This window comes from Salvelinus fontinalis, unplaced genomic scaffold (assembly GCF_029448725.1).
Source record: "Salvelinus fontinalis isolate EN_2023a unplaced genomic scaffold, ASM2944872v1 scaffold_0148, whole genome shotgun sequence".
NCBI classification, from domain to species: domain Eukaryota; kingdom Metazoa; phylum Chordata; class Actinopteri; order Salmoniformes; family Salmonidae; genus Salvelinus; species Salvelinus fontinalis.
The window spans coordinates 199,213-222,711 of NW_026600357.1; the positions used below are offsets into that span (position 1 = coordinate 199,213).

At 39.0% G+C, this 23,499-nt stretch overlaps 1 protein-coding gene across 1 annotated transcript in view; it reads right to left on the reverse strand.

The window, feature by feature from the left end:
- The window catches only part of LOC129843502 (pre-mRNA-splicing factor CWC22 homolog), a 66,441-nt gene that overhangs the window by 22,638 nt on the left and 20,304 nt on the right, over window positions 1–23,499 (reverse strand). The window contains exon 15 of the mRNA XM_055912254.1: window positions 9,441–9,501. Within this exon, the coding sequence (XP_055768229.1) occupies window positions 9,441–9,501 (61 nt within the window). The remainder of the gene's footprint in view (window positions 1–9,440; window positions 9,502–23,499) is intronic.

Genomic DNA, 23,499 nt, shown 5'->3' on the forward strand with positions numbered 1-23,499 from the left:
ATGCTGGCGGTGCTCTCACTCTAGTGGTAGCATGAGACGGAGTCTACAACCCACACAAGTGGCTCAGGTAGTGCAGTTCATCCAGGATGGCACATCAATGCGAGCTGTGGCAAAAAGGTTTGCTGTGTCTGTCAGCGTAGTGTCCAGAGCATGGAGGCGCTACCAGGAGACAGGCCGAGGGCAACAACCCAGCAGCAGGACCGGTACCTCCGCCTTTGTGCAAGGAGGTGCACCGCCAGAGCCCTGCAAAATGACCTCCAGCAGGCCACAAATGTGCATGTGTCTGCTCAAACGGTCAGAAACAGACTCCATGAGGGTGGTATGAGGGCCCGACGTCCACAGGTAGGGGTTGTGCTTACAGGCCAACACCGTGCAGGACGTTTGGCATTTGCCAGAGAACACCAAGATTGGCAAATTCGCCACTGGCGAATGGCTTCAGGGGCAGTATTGAGTAGCTTGGATGAAAGGTGCACAGAGGTGCACATATTAAACGGCCTGCTCCCCATTCCCAGTTGCTAATATATGCATATTATTATTCATATTGGATAGAAAACACTCTGAAGTTTCTAAAACTGTTTGAATTATGTCTGTGAGTATAACAGAACTCACATGGCAGGCAAAAACCTGAGAAGTTCCACTTCCTGTTTGTATTTTTTCTGGGGGTGCCAATTTTCAACCAAGCTCTCATTGAAATCACAGAGAGATATTGATGAGTTGTCACTTCCTACGGCTTCCACTAGATGTCAATAGAACTTTGTCTGAAGAATCTAATGTGAAGGGGGGCAGAAGGAGACAGGAATTAGTGAGCTCTGGCAGGAGGTGATCACGCATTGAACACGCGCGTTCACGTGAGAGTCAGCTCCGTTCCATCGGTCAACTGAAGTCGATGAAATTCTCCGGTTGGAACGTTATTCAAGATGTATGTTAACAACATTCTAAAGATTGATTCAGTACATCGTTTGACATGTTTCTACTGACTAACGGAACTTTTGGACATTTCGTCACGTTATAGTGGATGCGCTTTGGTTTTGGCGTTTGGTAAACATGTCCAAAGTAGCTAATTTGACATAAATAACGGACATTAACGGACCTGGGATTCCTAGGACTGCATTCTGATGAATTCATCAAAGGTAAGGAAACATTTATCATGTATTTTCTGGTTTCTGTTGAGTCCAACATGGCGGCTAATTTGGCTATTGTTCTGAGCTCCGTCTCAGATTATTGCATGGTTTATTTTTCCGTAAAGTTTTTTTGAAATCTGACACAGCGGTTGCATTAAGGAGAGGTATATCTATAATTCCATTTGTATAACTTGTATTATCATCTATATTGATGATGAGTATTTCTGTTGAAACGATGTGGCTATGCAAAGTCACTTGATGTTTTTGCAACTAGTGAATCTAACACGTCAATGTAAACTCAGATTTTATTATATAAATATGAACTTAATCAAACAAAACATGCATGTATTGTGTAACATGAAGTCCTATGAGTGTCATCTGATGAAAATAATCAAAGGTTAGTGATTCATTTTATCTCCATTTCTGGTTTTTGTGAAAGCTATCTTTCGCTGGAAAAAATGGCTGTGCTTGTTGTGGTTTTGTGGTGACCTAACATAATCGTTTGTAGTGCTTTCGCTGAAAAGCCTATTTGAAATCGAACCCTTTGGTGGGATTAACAACAAGATTACCTTTATAATGATATAAGACAAATGAATGTCTGAGGAATTTTAATTATGAGATTTCTTTTTATTATTATTTTATAACTTGGCGCCCTGCACTTTTTTTTTGTTTTCGATCCGGTTACCGGGATTGCAGCCATAAGAAGTTAACAAGACTCCACTATGCAAGTAACCATTTCAATCGAATGTTTATGATGCCACTGCGACAACTGTTGATAGACGTAGCAGGTAAATTCGCTCAGAATAACTGACAGATTTACGAATGCTCAACACCTGTTGAATATGGCCGGTGTCAGTAAACGTTGGCAAAAAAAAATTCTCCAGCAGCACAGTCGCCAACACTCTGGATAACATAGAAACAGCCTAACCAGCTTTGCATGGGTGTGTAAAATGGTCAGAGTGAGCTGTTCTCTCATTTGTGTCTGGAAGGAGCTAGCAAGCTAGCCAACGTTAGTCAGTTAGCTTGGGTGTTTGACTGGTGTTGTTAGGACAGAACGTTCAGATCAACCCTACTCTTCGGCCTCCCACGCAAATCCTTAAAGAGATATGTGGGGCTAAACCTTAACCTGTTGAAGCTAGGGGGTGCTGTTGTCACTATTTATGGAAATCGTGTAATTTTTGAAACGGCTTCCTACTAAATTCTTGATCGTACAATATGCATATTATTATTATTATTGGATAGAAAACAGTCTCTAGTTTCTATAGCCGTTGAAATTTTGTCTCTGAGTGGAACAGAACTCATTCTACAGCAATTTCCCTGACATGGAGTCAGATTTCACACATTTTGGCCCCTGATCTGGAGTCAGTTAAAAGGCCACTGTTATTGCTATGAGTATACAGACACTGCTTACGTCTTCCCCTGGATGCCTTTACGTGATGACGATTTGAATGGTATCGATTGCGCAATCACAGCCCCTATAAAACAAAAACACGTGTAGGTAGGCACTCCTTTCCTGCTGCGTCGGACGCACGGTGTCCACCGACCCGTTCTTTTTCCAAGCATTAGTGTAGCCAGTTATATTTCTCCGGTCATGTTTCTACTCGTTATAGGAGTTAAAAACATCATAAGGTAGTTAATTTAAACCGTTTTATAGCAATTTATATCCGTTTAGTGCGATTTTGGGACATTTATTTCTGAGACACTGTGAATCTCTGGGCACGGTTCCATTTCATGCCGAACGCAATGGGCATTTCTACATGGCAAGAGGACAGCTTTCGACCAAAAGAAGATAAGACCCAAGAAAGGATTCTTTGCCCAAGATTCTGATGGAAGAACAGCTCAAAGTAGGAACAATTTATTATGATTATGATTATTATGATGTGTTTCTGTCGAGAAATGTTAATCGCTTATGACGCCATCTTGCTAGATGTAGCTTCGTTTGGCGCAAACTCTATTGAAAAGTAAGGATAATTTAAAAAATGTAAATCAGCGATTGTATTAAGAATTAAATTGTCTATCAATCGCTGTCCACCCTATATTTTTTAGTCACGTTTATGAGTATTTATGTATACGACTAGATCACTGTCTAATATGGCGCACGGCATTGTCTGACCAGCTGGGCAACTTTTGTCATTGTCTAACCATGATTTTGGTGGCTAAATATGCACATTTTCGAACAAACTGTATATGTATGTTGTAATGTGATGTTACAGGATCTGAAGAATTCTGAGAAGGTTAGTGAAAAAATTAATATATTTTGGCGATGTTTACGTTATCGCTCTCTTTGGCTAGAATCAATGCTCTGGTAACGTTTGCATATGTGGTATGCTAATATAACGATTTATTGTGTTTTCGCTGTAAGACACTTAGAAAATCTGAAATATTGTCTGTATTCACAGGATCTGTGTCTTTCGATTAGTGTATGCTGTGTATTTTTACGAAATGTTTGATGATTAGTAATTGGGTAAACACGTTGCTCTATATATTTATTCTAGTCCATTTGTGACGGTGGGTGCAATTGTAAACTATGACATCTACCTGAAATATGCACATTTTTCTAACAAAACCTATCCTATACCATAAATATGTTATCAGACTGTCATCTGATGAGTTTTTTTCTTGGTTAGTGGCTATCAATATCTTAGTTTAGCCGAATTGGTGATAGCTACTGGTGTTGGTGGACAAATAAAAGATGGTGTCTTATGCTAATGAGTTTAGCTAATAGATTTATATCTTTACATATTGTGTCTTCCCTGTAAAACATTTTAAAAATCGGACATGTTGGCTGGATTCACACGATCTGTGTCTTTCATTAGCTGTATGACTTTAATGTGTGAAAGTTAAATATTTCAAAAAAATTTTTTTTTTGAATTTCGCGGCTCTGCCTTTTCAGTGGAATGTGGGGGGGGGGGGGGGTGCCCCAGTCCTAGACAGGTTAACTTCTTGAGGGCAGGGGGCAGCATTTTCACTTTCGGGAAAAATAGCATGCCAAAATTCAACTGCTTGCTACTCATCCCCAGAATATAAGATATGCATATTATTAGCAGATTTGGATAGAAAACACTCTGAAATTTCTATAACTGTTTGAATCATGTCTGTGAGAATAACCAAACTTATGTAGCAGGCAAAACCCTGAGGACAAACCATTCAGAATTTGTATTTTTTTGATGTCACTGTCTTTTCAATTAGTTTTTTTTTAGAGACATTAGATTTTTAATGGACTTGCTTGCAGATCCTACCGCTTTCACTGGATGTCACCAGTACTTGGAAATCGGTTGAGGTTATTCCTTTGTGTAGTGAAGAAGTAGGGCTATCGTAAATGAGGGTCACATGAAGTAAATATTTTGAGAGAGTCACGTTACGAAAAAAGTTGCGTCAGATTGTTTTCTTTTTGTATTGAACACAGATCATCCCGTCTTCAAATTGATCGATTATTAACTTTTAAAAATACCTAACGTTGTATTACCAAAGTAGTTTGAAATGTTTTGGTAAAGTTTACATGTAACTTTTGATATATTTTGTAGTGACTTGGCAAAAGTTGGAAGCTGTGTTTTTCTGGATGAAACGGTCCAAATAAATTGACCTTTTGGATATATATCGACGGAATTAATCGAACAAAAGGACCATTTGTGTGTTTATGGGACATATTGGAGTGCCAACAAAATAATTTCGTCAAAGGTAAGGCATGATTTATATTTTATTTCTGCGTTTTGTGTCGCGTGCTTGCAGTGATGAAATATGCTTCTCTCTTTGTTTACTTTTGTGCTATCATCAGATAATAGCCTCTTATGCTTTCGCCGAAAAGCTTTTTTGAAATCTGACATGTTGGCTGGATTCACAATGAGTGTAGCTTTAATTTGGTATCTTACATGTGTGATTTAATGAAAGTTTGATTTTTATATCATGTTATTTGAATATAGCGTGCTGTATTTTCCCTGGCTATTGGCCGGTGGGACGTTTGCGTTGCTGAATGGTGTAGACAAAGAAGAGCTCTCCAGTAGGTGTACCAAAACATTCAAATGCCATTTTCTCAAAAGTGAGGTTACAAGTTTATCAACTTTCAAAGCAGAATTACTTTTCTATTGTTACTCAACTGTAGTGTATGATATACAATTTCTAGCTATGAGTCTCTACTTTTATCCAATGTAAAAAACACAATTTCAAATGTTCCTAAATGAGACCGAATCGAGCCGGTCGGTCACTTATAAACTCACCCCAGCCATGACAGTATACTTAACATTGACAGAGGAGTAAAAGTGATTCAGTGGACCCAGATTAAGCATAGTCCTGGACTAAAAAGCATGCTCAGTGGAAAATCCTAATTTAAAGGGCTTCTTTCCCAGGAGTAGGCTTAATCTGAATCCAGGATATAGAGCGGCCAAAGCTCTGCACCCCCCCCCCCCCCTCTAATGACCTTGTATTTCAGACAGACAGGACCTGCAGGGTTGTTTAATCATAGTCCATCAGTACTCATTACAGTCACTCCTCACTTTAACAAAGACCTTTCTCAATCTTCTTCCATCTCTAATTATCTGTGACTGATATGGTAACAGAGAGCTAGGGGGAAGGATAGTAGGTGAGCGTGAAAAAGAGATAAAGTGAGCAAGAAAGAGTGAGCAAGATAAATATGTAAGGAAGGAGGAGTGGGACAGGAAAGGGAAGAGTAAATTGTCTCTAATTGTCTCTACAAATGTTACAGTATAGTAGCCTATTATCTTAATTATCCAGGTAATGACTGTGGCTGTACAGTCTGAACTGGACCAAGTGGCCAGTAAACAGTTACAATTAAGTTCTGGATGACAGCTGTGAGGAAACTGACAGTTCCTTACTCTGTGCTCATCTCACAATGATGTGTTTTGGAACACCTCGGCATGTATTTTGGAATCAATTGTAAGGTCATGATGTAGAAGCCATGAACAAAACACAGCTATAGGTTCAGAGAACATGTTAATTAAAATACCGTGAACCAAATAGTCTAGTATGTCAATCATCTGCATGAGCTCAAGAAATGCCACGCCCAAGAATAGCCATATAGCTATATAATACAGACACTACCAGATTAAGCTCTGTCAGACGCTCTCCTGCCACAAAAAAAACTAGACGTTGGGCAACCTGATTTTTTTAAATGTTAAAAGTGACCTACTTAGTAGCACGCTCACAAAAGCAGCAATTTGATGTGTTATACAACTGCTGACCCCGTGGCTATATGACACAATGTACACGTGATCTAAGCCTAAGCGATTCCTTAATACAGCAGGAAAAAGACATATATCAAAGATGGCTGGGTATATTGTCTTAGCTACACTATTTACTTACACATCATAGCTGTATTTTCAATCCATTTCTTATGGAATTGCATAAGACACCAAATGTATTGCAGAGTACAGGTAAATGAGAGAGATCACATAATATTATGTCTACCCACAAACGTATGTAATGTTGGCAGGCTACTAGAAGAAACACGACCTATCGTACAGCTATTAAAGGTAACATACAGTGCCTTCAGAGAGTATTCATACTCCTTGACTTAATTGCACATTTTGCTGTATTACAGCATGATGTATTAAATATATATTTTTTCTACACACAATTCCAATAATGAAAGTGCTAACATTTATTGAAAATGTAATACAGAAATCTCATTTACGTAAGTATCCACACCTTTGGCAGCGATTACAGATTTGAGTCGTCCTGGGTATGTCTATCAGCTTTTCTCCCATGGAGATTTTTTCAAGCTCTGTTAAGTTAGATGGGGAGCGTCAGTGAACAGCAATATTCAAGTCTTTCCACAGATTTTCAATGGGATTCAAGTCCGGGCTTTGGCTGGGCCACTCAAGGACTTTCACATTATTGTTCTGAAGCATTTCCAGCATTGCTTTGGCTGTATGCTTGGGATCATTGTCCTGTTGGAATGTGAATCTTCGCCCCCAGTCTAAAGTCGTTTGCACTCTGAAGCACCACCATGCTTCATGGTAGGGATGGTGTTACATGTGATGAGCTGTGCTTGGTTTTTTCTAGACATAGTGCTTTGGCCAAAGAGTTTGATTTTTGTCTCATCAGACCACAGAATCTTTCCCCTTACGTGCTCAGAATCTTTCACATGCCTATTTGTAAACAACAGACAGACAGGCTGTCATGTGCCTTTTTCTCCGGAGTGGCTTCCATCTGGCCACTCTCCAATAAAGCCCTGATTGGTGCTATCGAGACTGTTGTCCTTCTGAGAGTTCTCCCATCTCAGCCAAGGAACGCTGTAGTTTTGTCAGAGTGGTCATTGTGTTCTTGGTCACCTCCCTGACCGTCCTTCATGGCCGGTTGCTAAGTTTGGCCAGACTACGGTTTGCAACTGCACATGGGGACAAAGATTGTACTTTTTGGAGAAATGTCCTCTCGTCTGATGAAACAAAAACAGAACTGTTTGGCCATAATGACCATCGTTATGTTTGGAGGAAAAAGGGGGTGGCTTGCAAGTCGAAGAACTCCATCCCAACCCGTAAAGCACGGGGGTGGCAGCATCATGTTGTGGGGGTGATTTGCTGCAGGAGGGCCTGGTGCACTTCACAAAATAGATTGCTTCATGAGGTAGAAAATTATATGGATATATTGAAGCAACATCAAGACATCAAGTCAGGAAGTTAAAGCTTGGTCGCAAATGGGTCTTCCAAATGAACAATGACCCCAAGCATACTTCCAAAGTTGTGGCAAAATGGCTTAAGGACAACAAAGTCAAGGTATTGGAGTGGCCATTACAAAGCCCTGACCTCAAGCCTATAGAAAATGTGTGGGCAGAACTGAAAAAGCATTTGCGAGCAAGGAGGCCTACAATCCTGACTCAGTTACACCAGCTCTGTCAGGAGGAATGGGCCAAAATTCACCCAACTTATTGTGGGAAGCTTTTGGAAGGCTACCCGAAACATTTGACCCAAGTTAAACAATTTGAAGGCAATCCTACCAAATACTAATTGAGTGTATGTAAATGTCTGACCCACTGGGAATGTGATGGAAGAAATAAAAGCTGAAATAAATCACTCTCTCTACTATTATTCTGACATTTCACATTCTTAAAATGTGGTGATCCTAACTGACCTAAGATAGGGAGTTTTTACTAGGATTAAATGTCAGGAATTGTGAAAAACTGAGATTAAATGTATTTGGCTAAGGTGTATGTAAACTTCCGACTTCAACTGTGTGTGTGTGTATGTATATATACACACACACACAATATTTTTTCATAATATATGTACATTTACTTATTTTAGGCCTATATTTATTTTGAATGCAACTATAGTTGAAGTGTTTTCTATTTACCTTTTTAGATTTTATATATTCATATTTTACAACATGCTTAATTGAACATTTGCACAAAGGTTCTAAATAAAAGGATAAATAATCAAATATGAGTAAGTACCTTTTATTTGTTGAGTATAATTCAAAATGTAATAAGAAATAAGCCTTTACATGTAATCATTTTATATAAACTATTTATTCATTGAATTTACAGAAAATGTGCTATATCGGGATCTGAGATGTTGGCCATATCGCCCAGCCCTATTTGGTGTCACAGCAAAGGGGTGTGAATACTTATGAAAATTTGATATTTATGCATTTCATTTTCAACAAATTTGCCAACATGTCTAATAACATGTTTTCACATTGTCATGGGGTATTGTGTATTGACAGGTGAGAAAAAAATATATTTAATCAATTTTAAATTCAGGCTGTAACACAAGAAAATGTGGAATAATTCAAGGGGTATGAATACTTTCTGAAGGCACTGTAAAGCATAGGCAGTTAAAAATCTCAACACCGGTTTTGAAACATAAAAGTTGTAGGTGCATTAAAAAGGTGAACTCAGAAGATATGCTTCCATACATAAAAGGTGTAGGTGCATTAAAAAGGTGAACTCAGAAGATATGCTTCCATACATAAAAGGTGTAGGTGCTTTAGTGTGTAGGATGCCTATAAACCTCCTCTGCCTACTACTGAATTTCTACAGAAAAATATATAGCGGTTGTTTATTACAATGTTTATTTCAATTTGATCATTTAAATCATTGTGGAGTACACCCAGTTCCTAAATGAGGCCGTTATTTGGGCTGTGTAAAGCTGCAAAACAAGGAAATTAAGATGACAAATGCTTCCCGAGTGACTTGGAAGAATCCAACAACCCAGGAGACCAGAAACAAATATTTAGATGACGGTCAGGGTTCAGATAAAAGGCTTTGGAAGCTCTTTAGATTAGATGGGCATGACATGGCAGACTGGCAGCTAGGGAAAAGTACACTGGTGGAAGGGTACTGGGAGAATAAGTATTGTAACCTACTGTTTGGCTGTCAGGAAAGTCCATCTTGATCAACTTGTGGGCACACTCCTCAAAATCCAAACTGTTGAAAGAAGAGAAACATTTATTCATAATTCGTCATCACTTCATAATAATTATCCTATGAGTGCATAAGTTTGCATAATCAACTGTCAAACATCTTTATTAAGTCATATGGACGAGGACATAGTGTCTGGGCACGAGGCAAGGTAACAACTTGCTCTGTGATGAAATGTTCCAAAATTATCACACAAAAAAATAAATCTATATGTCCTCATGTATATTTTAGAAGTACGTTCAGTACCCATTTAGTGGAGTTTATATATCCATAAACTAACATGGGGCAGATTACTTATTTGAGTGTGATCACTTCGGAAAATTCCACCCAACAACTCTATTTAGGAAGCAGGCAGGACTGCATCCTGCAGACATGGTGTAAAACTGTGGTGGACACCATGGAGTTCTCATTTCATTCAGACATGCTGTTCAACTGTGGTGGCCACCAAGGAGTTCTCATTTCATGCAGACATGGTCTAACACTGTGGTGGACACCATTGAATTCTCATTTCGTTCAGACATGCTGTAAAACTGTGGTGAACACCATTGAGTTCTCATTTCATTCAGACACGGTGTAAAACTGTGGTGGCCACCATGGAGTTCTCATTTCATTCAGACATGGTGTAAAACTGTGGTGGCCACCATGGAGTTCTCATTTCATTCAGACACGGTGTAAAACTGTGGTGGCCACCATGGAGTTCTCATTTCATTCAGACACGGTGTAAAACTGTGGTGGCCACCATGGAGTTCTCATTTCATTCAGACATGGTGTAAAACTGTGGTGGCCACCATGGAGTTCTCATTTCATTCAGACATGGTGTAAAACTGTGGTGGCCACCATGGAGTTCTCATTTCATTCAGACATGGTGTAAAACTGTGGTGGCCACCATGGAGTTCTCATTTCATTCAGACATGGTGTAAAACTGTGGTGGCCACCATGGAGTTCTCATTTCATTCAGACATGGTGTAAAACTGTGGTGGCCACCATGGAGTTCTCATTTCATTCAGACATGGTGTAAAACTGTGGTGGCCACCATGGAGTTCTCATTTCATTCAGACATGGTGTAAAACTGTGGTGGCCACCATGGAGTTCTCATTTCATTCAGACATGGTGTAAAACTGTGGTGGACACCATGGAGTTCTCATTTCATTCAGACATGGTGTAAAACTGTGGTGGACACCATGGAGTTCTCATTTCATTCAGACATGGTGTAAAACTGTGGTGGACACCATGGAGTTCTCATTTCATTCAGACATGGTGTAAAACTGTGGTGGACACCATGGAGTTCTCATTTCATTCAGACATGGTGTAAAACTGTGGTGGCCACCATGGACTTCTCATTTCATTCAGACATGGTGTAAAACTGTGGTGGACACCATGGAGTTCTCATTTCATTCAGACATGGTGTAAAACTGTGGTGGCCACCATGGACTTCTCATTTCATTCAGACATGGTGTAAAACTGTGGTGGCCACCATGGACTTCTCATTTCATTCAGACATGGTATAAAACTGTGGTGGACACCATGGAGTTCTCATTTCATTCAGACATGGTATAAAACTGTGGTGGACACCACGGACTTCATTTAATTCAGACATTTCTCTTCTATAGCTGCCGAAACTGCTGACACAGACCGACACACTGCTGAGCCAACGGTGTTGATCCACAACGTCTGGACCAAAATTCACACAACACTAAAAACTGTCCTGACCGTGTCGCTCAGATGGTATAGCATGGCACTTGCAAAGCCAGGGTTGTGGATTCGATTCCCACGGGGGACCAGAACGAATGAAAATGTATGCAGTCACTGGATAAGTGTCTGCTAAATGACTCAAATGTAAAAAAAAAAAAAAAAAAGAGTTTTACCATGACTAGACAGGGCGGTGTTAAAACAGAGATTGGATAATCCCAGGCAGTGAATGTTACGTATCCTTATTCAATACATGTGACTATCACATTTACGAAGTAAGGTTTGTAGAAACGCGTTTGAAAGCCGACACTGATCCGTGTGTAAATTATGCAGAAGGATATGCATCATACAGGCTATATTCATGTTTCTGTAGAAGAAAAAGAGGAGCGCGCAAGGCCTAATGTTATTTCCTGTGGTTACTTATCAGTGTTTCTAAAGTTTAGCCCCTTACTTCTCCCGGTTGGTGTTTTTGCCTTTTCTAGCAGCGGAGCAGATAACCTTCTCAAACTATAGACTTTTGTTTTTACTTGTTCGACCCAGAGTAGTCTTTTTTTGACCAATCGATTGGTTAAAACTGTAAAATGTGTATTTTTCCATATATAGAAACACCCTATGTGTTTGAATAAAATTAACTACATGTACTGACATTGTCTGATGCTTTAAGCACACTGTTTGATTAACTTCTTATGGCTTCTTATGGCTAAGAAAAAAAAAAAATAAAAAAAAAAAATAACTTCTTATGGCTGCAATCCCGCTAACAGGATCAATATGACAACAGCCAGTGAAAGTGCAGGGCACCAAATTCAAACAACAGAAATCTCATAATTAAAATTTCTCAAACATACATGTGTTTTATATCATTTTAAAGGTAATCTTGTTGTTAATCCCACCAAACTGTCCGATTTCAAATATGCTTTTCAGTGAAAGCAGTACAAACGATTATGTTAGGTCACCAACAAACCACAATAAGCACAGCCATTTTTCCAGTGAAGGATAGCAGTCACAAAAAGCAGAAAGAGATAAAATTAATCACTAACCTTTGATGATGTTCATCAGATGACACTCATAGGACTCCATGTTACACAATACATGCATGTTTTGTTTGATAAAGTTCATATTTATATAAATAAATCTGAGTTTACATTGGCGCGTTACATTCACTAGTTCCAAAAACATCAAGTGATTTTTCATAGCCACATCGTTTCAACAGAAATACTCATCATAAATGTAGATGATAATACAAGTTATACACATGGAATTATAGATATACCTCTCCTTAATGCAACCGCTGTGTCAGATTTTTTTTTTTTATTACGGAAAAAGCAAACCATGCAATAATCTAAGACGGCGCTCAGAACAATAGCTAAATTAGCCGCCATGTTGGAGTCAACAGAAACCAGAAAATACATGATAAATGTTTCCTTACCTTTGATGAACTTCATCAGAATGCAGTCCTAGCAATCCCAGATCCACAATAAATGCTTGATTTGTTCGATAATGTCCGTTATTTATGTCCAATTAGCTACTTTGGTTAGCGCGTTTGGTAAACAATTCCAAAGTCACAAAGCGCGTCCACTATAACATGACGAAATGTCCAAAAGTTCTGTAACAGTCAGTAGAAACATGTCAAACGATGTACTGAATCAATCTTTAGAATGTTGTTAACATACATCTTGAATAACGTTCCAACCGGAGAATTAGATTGACTTCAGTTGAGCGATGGAACAAAGCTGCCTATCACGTGAACGCGCATGGTCAGCTCGTGGCAGTGGTGACTAATTCCTGTCTCCTTCGGCCCCCCTTCACATTAGAGTCATCAGACAAAGTTCTATTGACTGTTGACGTCTAGTGGAAGCCGTAGGAAAACTCATCAATATCTCGCTGTAATTTCCAATGAAAGCTTGGTTGAAAATCTGCCACCCTCAGAAAAAATCCAAACAGGAAGTGGAACTTCTCAGGATTTTTGCCATATGTGTTCTGTTATACTCACAGACATCATTCAAACAGTTTTAGAAACTTCAGAGTGTTTTCTATCCAATACTAATAATATGCAAATATTAGCAACTATGACTGAGGAACAGGACATTTACTCTGGGCACCTCTGTGCACCTTTCATCCAAGCTACTCAATACTGCCCCTGCAGCCACAAGAAGTTAAATAATTAAAACAAACTGACTCAAGAGTGAGCCAGAGATCGAGATGGTCTAACCAAAATAAAAATTTAAAAAACTTTACGATCCTCCTCCTCCTGCTGGCCTTTGCAGATTCTGCAGTTACGCTTCTGAAGTTGCGGTAATTGGCAATTTATCTTACCATTTCCTATGATTTGCGGGCCACTTTTGATTTTCATATGCACGTTTTCGTGGAACAGTTTTATTTAATTTTTAACAGTCTTCTCAAAATCATTGTCTGTGGTTAATCTACATTCTATCTAAATGAAAATTATACATATCTAAAAGTAGCTTATTGCCAACCATGTTAAAATAGACTACACAAACAAATAAGCTTACAATTGGCTCATTCATCCCCCCTCCTGTCCCTTGTAACTATTCCCCAGGCCACTGCTGTAAATGAGAATGTGTTGTCAGTCAACTTACCTTGTAAAATATAACGATTAAATAAAAACACTGCAGCTTGCAGGTAGAAATTATCCTGATAAAAATAAATATCCTATAAATCACATAGGCCATGCGTAGCCAGTCTACAACCAACTTGATAATATTTTTATCAACTATCAACTGGGTCAGCCCAAAACTAGTGCTAGCAATCTTGCAACATAATATAAAATACTCTGAGAAATACATTTTCCACATTCATGCCAAGTGGTTATCGAAAGGAAGAGAGCTGGAAATATTTCTCAAATACATTGAGTAACTATTGTCATTCTCAATAGATTCTAAAACAATACTTTGTTTACTTGCTGTTTGAGGTGAAGGAAAAAATACTTTGAGAAGCTCCACAGATCATCAGTGGTGGTGAGTTAAGACAATCTGAAATACTAACAGACATCCCCAAAAGGGCACATTTCTAGGCCTATATTTGCATGCAGGCCAGGTAGCCTTGGCCTACTTCTGAACTCAGCAAAAAAAGAAACGTCCTCTGACTGTCAACTACGTTAATTTTCAGCAATCTTAACATGTGTAAATATTTGTATGAACATAACAAGATTCAACAACTGAGGCATAAGTTCCACAGACATGTGACTAACAGAAATGGAATAATGTGTCCTTGTAAAAAAAATAAAACCAACCACATATGCACAGAGCTTGTCTGATGCTTTAAGCACACTGTTTGATTAAATACACACAAATGACTACAGAAATAACTGACAGCAAGTGCCTGTGTGACTGGCGGATGTGGTCTAACTCTCCTCCTTACTGCAGCGAAAAGGCAAGTGTTTATTGCACTGTCCGTGCTGAAGCATCATTTCAGCCATTTAGTTTCTTACTCGTTTCTGACTGAAAAGTTCTGTTACCGAAATCGCTCATTTGTTTACAAAAAACATCCCCTATTCCCTCAACCCTATAGCCTATCATAATCACATCAATAAATTGGTTATAACAATATCTGAACAAAGTAATGTTAACAGCAAAATGGATGAAGAGGACGTGAAATAGAAAACCGAAAAGGTGAAATAGAAAACCGTTGCTCAGGAGGGAAAGGGGAAGTCAGATCTGTGGAAGACATTTGACTTAGTTGTGGAAACTACTAGAGATCAAGAAAAAGGATGGTATATGAGCAAGCATTGTGTGAGTATTGTGTGTGTCAAACAGTTGCTGTTAGACTACAATATTATAATTTTCTCTGACCATTTTGAACAGTGTAAACACTAAATATAAGTGTACCAGAGAGTCTGTTCTAACGAAAAAATTATATAAAGACTTTATTATAGACTCAAAACAGTTGCATGCATTCGTGAATTGAGATATATTTATTGTTCAGGCTAATTAATCAAAGCTCCCTTTGTTATTTAATTTAAAAAATAAAATGCTTGATTGCATTTCAAAGCATGAATGTCTCATATGCTGTGTGATAGCATAACTAATGAATGATTGGTTGATACAGTAGCCTTTATATTGAAATATGCCTAAGTTACGGTATTAATACTAAACAGGATGCGCTCCTAAGTCTACAGCTCAATGGTGGTTATACAAGGCTGCTATACTAAGCCTACTAATGATAACATGACTTATAATAATAATAATAATAATAATGCTGTTCATAATAATAAGAATTGTAAGAATGAATGTCCTTGAGTGGCCCAGCCAGAGCCCGGACTTGAACCCGATCGAATATCTCTGGAGACCTGAAAACAGCTGTGCGGTGACATTTTTCTCAAAACACAGGGATGTCGATACACACAGGACTAGTATTATCAGAGGACCTTTGAGTTCGCCAAAAAACTATTGGTTATTGTGGCTGGAATTGTTACTCTTCTGCCATGTACAAATGAAAGATATGGCAGATTCGGACGGGACTAAATGACATGTGGGGTTTTGTACTTGTGCACATAATTACATTACCCGATCATCCCCAGTAAAACTAATCCGTCCAAATAGGGTTTAAGGCAAGGGCTGTTACCACGCCTCTGCTGCAACTGCCTCCATTGCATTGTTCTCAATCTCATTATGCTTGCAAATTTTGCTATTATGCACATAGCAACAGACGCCAATTCTAAGGTACACTGAAAATTATATTTCAGAACCGTGGACAGCGACCATATCCAAAGTAGGAGAAAGCGCATGTTCTAAAATCGTTTATTTATTAGTGTTGCACCATTATTTTCACATAATATAACATGACACAAGTAATTTTTCCAACAATTGTTTACAGACAGATTATTTCACTTACAATTCACTGAATCACAATTGCAGTGGGTCAGAAGTTCACATACACTAAGTTGACTGTGCCTTTAAACAGCTTGGAAAATTCCAGAAAATGATGTCATGGCTTTAGCAGCTTCTAATAGGCTAATTGACATCATTTGAGTCAATTGGAGGTGTACCTGTGGATGTATTTCAAGGCCTACCTTCAAACTCAGTGCCTCGCTTGACATCAGGGAAAAATCAAAAGAAAATCAGCCAAGACCTTGAAATACATTGTAGACCTCCCTAAGTCTGGTTCATCCTTGGGAGCAATTTCCAAATGCCTGAAGGTACCACGTTCATCTGTACAAACAATAGTACGCAAGTATAAACACCATGGGACGTTCTGTCTCCTACAGATGAACGTACTTTGGTGTGAAAAGTGCACATCAGTTCCGGAACAGCAAAGGACCTTGTGAAGATCCTGGAGGTAACAGGTACAAAAGTATCTATATCCACAGTAAAACGAGTCCTATATCAACATAACCTGAAGGGCTGCTCAGCAAGGAAGAAGCCACTGCTCCAAAAGATCGTACTTTTTGGAGAAATATCCTCTGGTCTGATGAAACAAAAATAGAACTGTTTGGCCATAATGACCATCGTTATGTTTGGAGGGAAAAGGGGGAAGCTTGCAAGCCGAAGAACACCATCCCAACCGTGAAGCATGGGGGATGGCAGCATCATGTTGTGGGGGTGCTTTGCTGCAGGAGGGTCTGATGCACTTCACAAAATAGATGGCATCATTAGGACGGAAAACTATGTGGATATATTCAAGACATCAGTCAGGAAGTTAAAGCTTGGTCGCAAATGGGTCTTCCAAATGAACAATGACCCCAAGCATACTTCCAAAGTTTTGGCAAAATGGCTTAAAGACAACAAAGTCAAGGAATTGGAGTGGCCATCACGAAACCCTGACCTCCATCCTATAGAACATTTGTGGGCAGAACTGAAAAAGCATGTGCGAGCAAGGAGGCCTACAAACCTGACTCAGTTACACCAGCTCTGTCAGGAGGAATGGGCTAAAATTCACCCAACTTATTGTGGGAAGCTACCCAAAACATTTGACCCAAGGTAAACATTTTTAAGGAAATGCTACCAAATACTAATTGAGTGTATGTAAACTTCTGAGCCTCTGGGAATGTGATGAAAGAAATAAAAGCTGAAATAAATCAATCTCTCTATTATTATTCTGACATTTCACATTCTTAAATAAAGTGGTGATCCTAACTGACCTAAGACAGAGAATTTTTACTAGGATTAAATGTCAGGAATTGTGAAAAACTGAGTTAAAATGTGTATGTAAACTTCAACTGTAGCACCAGTCAAAAGTTGACACACCTACTCATTCAAGGGTTTTTCTTTATTTTTACATTTTAGAATGATAGTGACGGCATCAAAACTATGAAATAACAGATATGGAATCATGTAGTAACCAAAAAAGGGTTAAACAAACCAAAATATATTTTAGATTCTTCAAAGTAGCCACCCTTTGCACAATCTTCGCATTCTCTCAACCAGCTTCATGACGTAGTCACCTAGAATGCATTTCAATTAACTTCTTTGGGATAGGGGGCAGCATTTTCACTTTTGGATTAATAGCGCGCCCAGAGTGAACTGCCTCCTACTCAGTCCCAGATGCTAATACATGCATATTATTATTAGTATTGGATAGAAAACACTCTGAAGTTTCTAAAACTGTTTGAATGATGTGAAATCTGAGGTTTGTAGTTTTTCAACTCAGTCCCTATCGAATACACAGTAGGATATGGGATATGTTGCACTTCCTAAGGCTTCCACTAGATGTCAACCGTCTTTAGAACGTTGTTTCAGGCTTCTCATGTGAAGGGGGGCCGGATGGGAGCTGTTTGACTAAGGGGTCTGCCACAGACAATGGAATTCTCCGGTTGGAACATTATTGAACATTTATGATAAAAACATCCTAAATATTGATTCTATACTTAGTTTGACAAGTTTCTTCGACCTGTAATATAACTTTTTGAACTTTTCGTCCGACTGGACCCAAACGCCCTAACAAAAGAAGCTATTTGACATAAATGGACATAAATGATGGACATTATCGAACAAAACAAACATTTATTGTGGAACTGCAATTCCTGGGAGTGCATTCTGATGAAGATCAAAGGTAAGTGAATATTTAGAATGCTATTATGACTAATGTTGACTGCGCAACATGGCGGATATTTCTTTTGGCTGGTTTGGGCTCTGAGCGCCGTTCTCAGATTATGATTTTTCCGTAAAGTTTTTTTGAAATCTGACACAGTGGTTGCATTAAGTTCTTATGGCTGCAGGGGCAGTATTGAGTAGCTTGGATGAAAGGTGCCCAGAGGTGCCCAGTGTAAACGGCCTGCTCCTCAGTCCCAGTTGCTAATATATGCATATTATTATTAGTATTGGATAGAAAACACTCTGAAGTTTCTAAAACGGTTTGAATGATGTCTGTGAGTATAACAGAACTCATATGGCAGGCAAAAGCCTGAGATGAAATCCAAACAGGAAGTGGGAAATATGAGGTTGGTCGATTTTCAACCCAGCCCCTATTGAATACACAGTGGGATATGGGTTATGTTGCACTTCCTAAGGCTTCCACTAGATGTCAACCGTCTTCAGAAACTTGTTTGAGGATTCTACTGTAAAGTGGGGGTGAATGAGAGAGGAATGAGCCAGGTGTTTGGCAGATTGCCACAGGCTCTGAGGCGCGGTCACGAGAGAGTTCGCTCTCGTTCCATTGCTTTTCTACAGACATAGGAGTTCTCCGGTTGGAACATTATTGACGTTTTATGTTAAAAACATCCTAAAGATTGATTCTATACTTAGTTTGACAAGTTTCTACGGACAGTAATGGAACATTTTGACATTTCGTCTGCAACTAGGGAACGCACTTCATGACTTTGGATTTGTTTACCAAACGTGCTAACAAAAGTAGCTCTTTGGACATAAATGATGGACATTATCGAACTAAATCAAACATTTAATGTGGAACTGGGATTCCTGAGAGTGCATTCTGATGAAGATCATCAAAGGTAAGTGAATATTTATAATGCTATTTCTGACTTCTGTTGACAACCCAATATGGCGGATATCTTTTGGCTGCTTTGTTGTCTGAAAGCTGTACTCAGATTATTGCATGGTTTGCTTTTCCGTAAAGTTTTTTAAAATCTGACACAGCGGTTGCATTAAGGAGAAGTGTATATATATTTCCATGTTCTAACAATTGTATTTTCATCGACATTTATAATGAGTATTTCTGTAAAATGATGTGGCGCTCTGCAATATCACCGGATGTTTTTGGAACTAGTGAATTAACACGCCAATGTATACTGAGTTTTTAAAAATATAAATATGCACTTTATCGAACAAAACATATATGTATTGTGTAACATGAAGTCCTATGAGTGTCATCTGATGAAGATTAATTTTATCTCTATTTGTGCTTTTTGTGACTCCTCTCTATGGCTGGAAAAATGGCAGAATTATTCTGTGACTTGGCGGTGACCTAACATAATTGTTTGTGGTTTTTTCGCTGTAAAGCCTATTTGAAATCGGACACTTTGGTGGGATTAACAACAAGATTACCTTTAAAATGGTATAAGATACATGTATGTTTGAGGAATTTTAATTATGAGATTTCTGTTGTTTGAATTTGGCGCCCTGCACTTTCACTGGCTGTTATCATATCAATCCCGTTAACGGGATTGCAGACATAAGAATTTTTAAGGAGAAGTGTATCTAAAGTTCCATGCATAACACTTGAATTTACATCAACATTTATAATGAGTATTTCTGTGAATTCATGTGGCTCTCTGCAAAATCATAGCATGTTTTTGAACTACTGAACATAACACACCAATGTAAAATGAGATTTTTGGATTGAAATATGCACTTTATCGAACAAAACATACATGTATTGTATAACATGAAGTCCTACGAGTGTCATCTGATGAAGATCATCAAAGGTTAGTGATTAATTTTATCTCTATTTGTGCTTTTTGTGACTCCTCTCTTTGGCAGGAAAAATGGCTGGGTTTTTCCTGTGACTTGGTGGTGACCTAACATAATCGTTTGTGGAGCTTTTGCTGTAAAGCATTTTTGAAATCCAACAATGTGGCTGGATTAACGAGAATTTTATCTTTAAAATGGTGCCTAATCCTTGTATGTTTGAGAAATTTGATTTATGAGATTTCTGTTGATTTGTATTTGGCGCCCTGCAATTTCATTGGCTGTTGGCGAGGTGTTCCGCTAGACAGGTTAACAGGTGTGCCTTGTTAAAAGTTCATTTGTTGAAATTCTTTCCCTCTTAATGCATTTTAGACAATCAGTTGTGTTGTGACAAGGTAAGGTTGGTATACAGAAGATAACCCAATTTGGTAAAAGACCAAGTCCATATTATGGCAAGAACAGCTCAAATAAGCAAAGAGAAACGACAGTCAATCAATACTTTAAGACATGAAGGTCAGTCAATGCGAAACATTTCAAGAACTTTGAAAGTTTCTTCAAGTACAGTCGCAAAATCCATCAAGCGCTATGACGGAAACTGTCTCTCATGAGGACTGCCACAGGAAAGGAAGACCCTGAGTTACCTCTGCTGCAGAGGATAAGTTCATTAGTTATGTGCACCTCAGATTGCAGCCCAAATAAATGCTTCACAGAGTTCAAATAACCGACACATCTCAACATCAACTGTTCAGAGGAGACGGCGTGAATCAGGCCTTCATGGTCAAATTGCTGCAAAGAAACCACTACTAAAGGACACAAATAACAAGAGACTTGCTTGGGCCAAAACAAGCAATGGACATTAGACCAGTAGAAATCTGTCCTTTGGTCTGATGAGTCCAAATATGAGATTTTTGGTTCCAATCGGCATGTCTTTGTGAGACGCAGAGTAGGTGAACGGATGATCTCTGCATGTGTGGTTCCCACCGTGAAGCATGGAGGTCGTGTGATGGTATGGGGGTGCTTTGCTGATGACACTGTCAAGTGATTTATTCAAGGCACATTTAACCAACAGCATTCTGCAGCGATACACCATCCCATCTGGTTTGCGCTTAGTGGGACTATCATTTGTTTTTCAACAGAACAATGACCCAACACACTTCCAGGCTGTGTAAGGGCTATTTGATTAAGAAGGAGAGTGATGGAGTGCTGCATCAGATGACCTGGCCTCCACAATCACCCGACCTCAACCCAATTGAGATGGTTAGGGATGAGTTGGACCGCAGCCTGAAGGAAAAGCAGCCAACAAGTTCTCAGCATATGTGGGAACTCCTTCAAGACGGTTGGAAAAGCATTCCAGGTGAAGCTGATTGAGAGAATGCCAAGAGTGTGCAAAGCTGTCATCAATGCAAAGGGTGGCTACTTTGAAGAATTTAAAATATTATTCTAATTTGTTTTACATATCTTTGGTTCCTACATGATTCTATATGTGTTATGTCATAGTTTTGACAGTTTTGACAGTGGCAATTCCGTGGCCTCCTCAATGGATTATTCCACTTATACAGGGCCAAATGACTGGTGTCTCGAGTGCCATGATAAAAAATTATATATTTTGCACTGCTCGACTTAAAAAAAAAAAAAAAATGTGAAAAGGCTAAGGAGGCGGACCACATCTCTACCACAGCCTTTCAGATTGAGTACGGTCTGGGTGTTTTCTGTCTCCTCTCTGGGGTCCTGCTAATCTTTTAATTACAGACTATCACAATAAAACAGACAGGCCGGTCAATGGAAACAACTTGAGTAGAATGGAAAATAATGGGAAATGTGACACAAACAACTAGGCTAAGTCAAACAACTAACCTTCAATAGAAGGACTGACAGATACGCCAAATGTCTACGTCAAAATGCTATGCAAACATGCTAATGCTATGCAGTATGCAAACATGTAATACAAATAGGCCTACACTGTGTACATACATAAGATACATACAAATAATCTGGCTATGACTATTGGTGGCCTGAAGACATTCTTTCAGAAACAAGATTCAAAATCGACAGTACACATGCATAACCGCTTATCTAAAAGGGTTTAAAAGAGAAGAGCTTTCAGCATCATTAACATCTGTCTGGTCCCTGAACGGCCGCGAGGCAGACTGTCTGATAGACAAGTGAATGGCTCTGTAGTACCTTTCTTCCACCTACCTACTTCATCTGACAGTAAGTGAATGGTTATCTTCTCTGTGCTCTCCTTCCTACACCCTACACCAGCTGGAAAAAGACCAGCTCAGCTTTAGAGAAGAAGAATTTAGGCAGAAAAGCCCACAACGGTTGCTGTTCTCTTTGCACTCTATGACCAGGGTTCATTCATTAGGCAGCAAATGGAAGCAACTGTGAAGAACTACCTGGACCAATGTTGTTACGATCAGGGACGCAAACTTGTGAGGGCCCAAAAAGGTGACACTTTTTTTTGCACTGAAACATGCAAGAAAAAAAATCCCTGCTAGGGGGAAATGCAGGTTAACTAATTAAACAAAGAAAATGATCTATATGATCAGTCTCTGTGTGTAAAATAAAAAGTTGTTAATGTAACCTAATGTGAACCTAATGTTATTTGTTGCCTAGACTTTACTGCAAATGACACTCTTGAGAAGAAACATTACACTAAAATTGCAGTTAGCCATGACAGCCTTTATAATAGAGCACTTGTGACCACACACACACATCTAAATATTGCACTTGGGAAAAACACATCTTAAAAGAAGAAATAGAATGAAACAAACAGGCATTCTATTTTTGCTCCATTATGGCTACATGTGTGCAAAAAAAACATTGACCGAGTAAAACATTTTATAATCCCCGCTCACTCACACACAAGTGTTACTGTCAAATTCAACACAACAAAAGCAATATCTTTGGGCTACCCTGCACAGTACTACATTGTACACTTTCTGCCTGTGGACATCTGTTCTACAATGTGCCAGCAGAGCATGATTCCGTTTGTTGGCATAGCTGATCTCTTTCAGGCAGAGTACACCAAGCATACTCATTTTCATCCACTGTATTTAAAAAGTGAAAAAGAGGGAAAGTGTGTGGTGTTCCTTTCTCCTCTATAGTGGCATCCAGCTTAAGCCAGGCCCAGCTCCAGCTAGAGTACTCATGATCCCTGAATCCACTTGTTTAACAAGTAATGCCTCGCTTTCACCTAATTCTCCCATTCTGGAAATTAACCACATTCTGTAGAGGGAAAACATTAGTTAACAGATAGTGGTTAGATAGTTAACATTTCACAGATTGCCAGGGTCCGGGCAGCAACTAACACGTTATAACTTGAGGAACGCAAGGAGTAGTTAATATTATTGCGAATTGGTTAGGTTATGAATGTTAGCTCATCTGATGTAACGTTAACGTAAACTCACCCCATTCCGTACAAATGTGTGCAACCACAACATTCAAATGAGACTACAAAGAAAACTAATGGAACTGTAGCGACTGTGTTGAC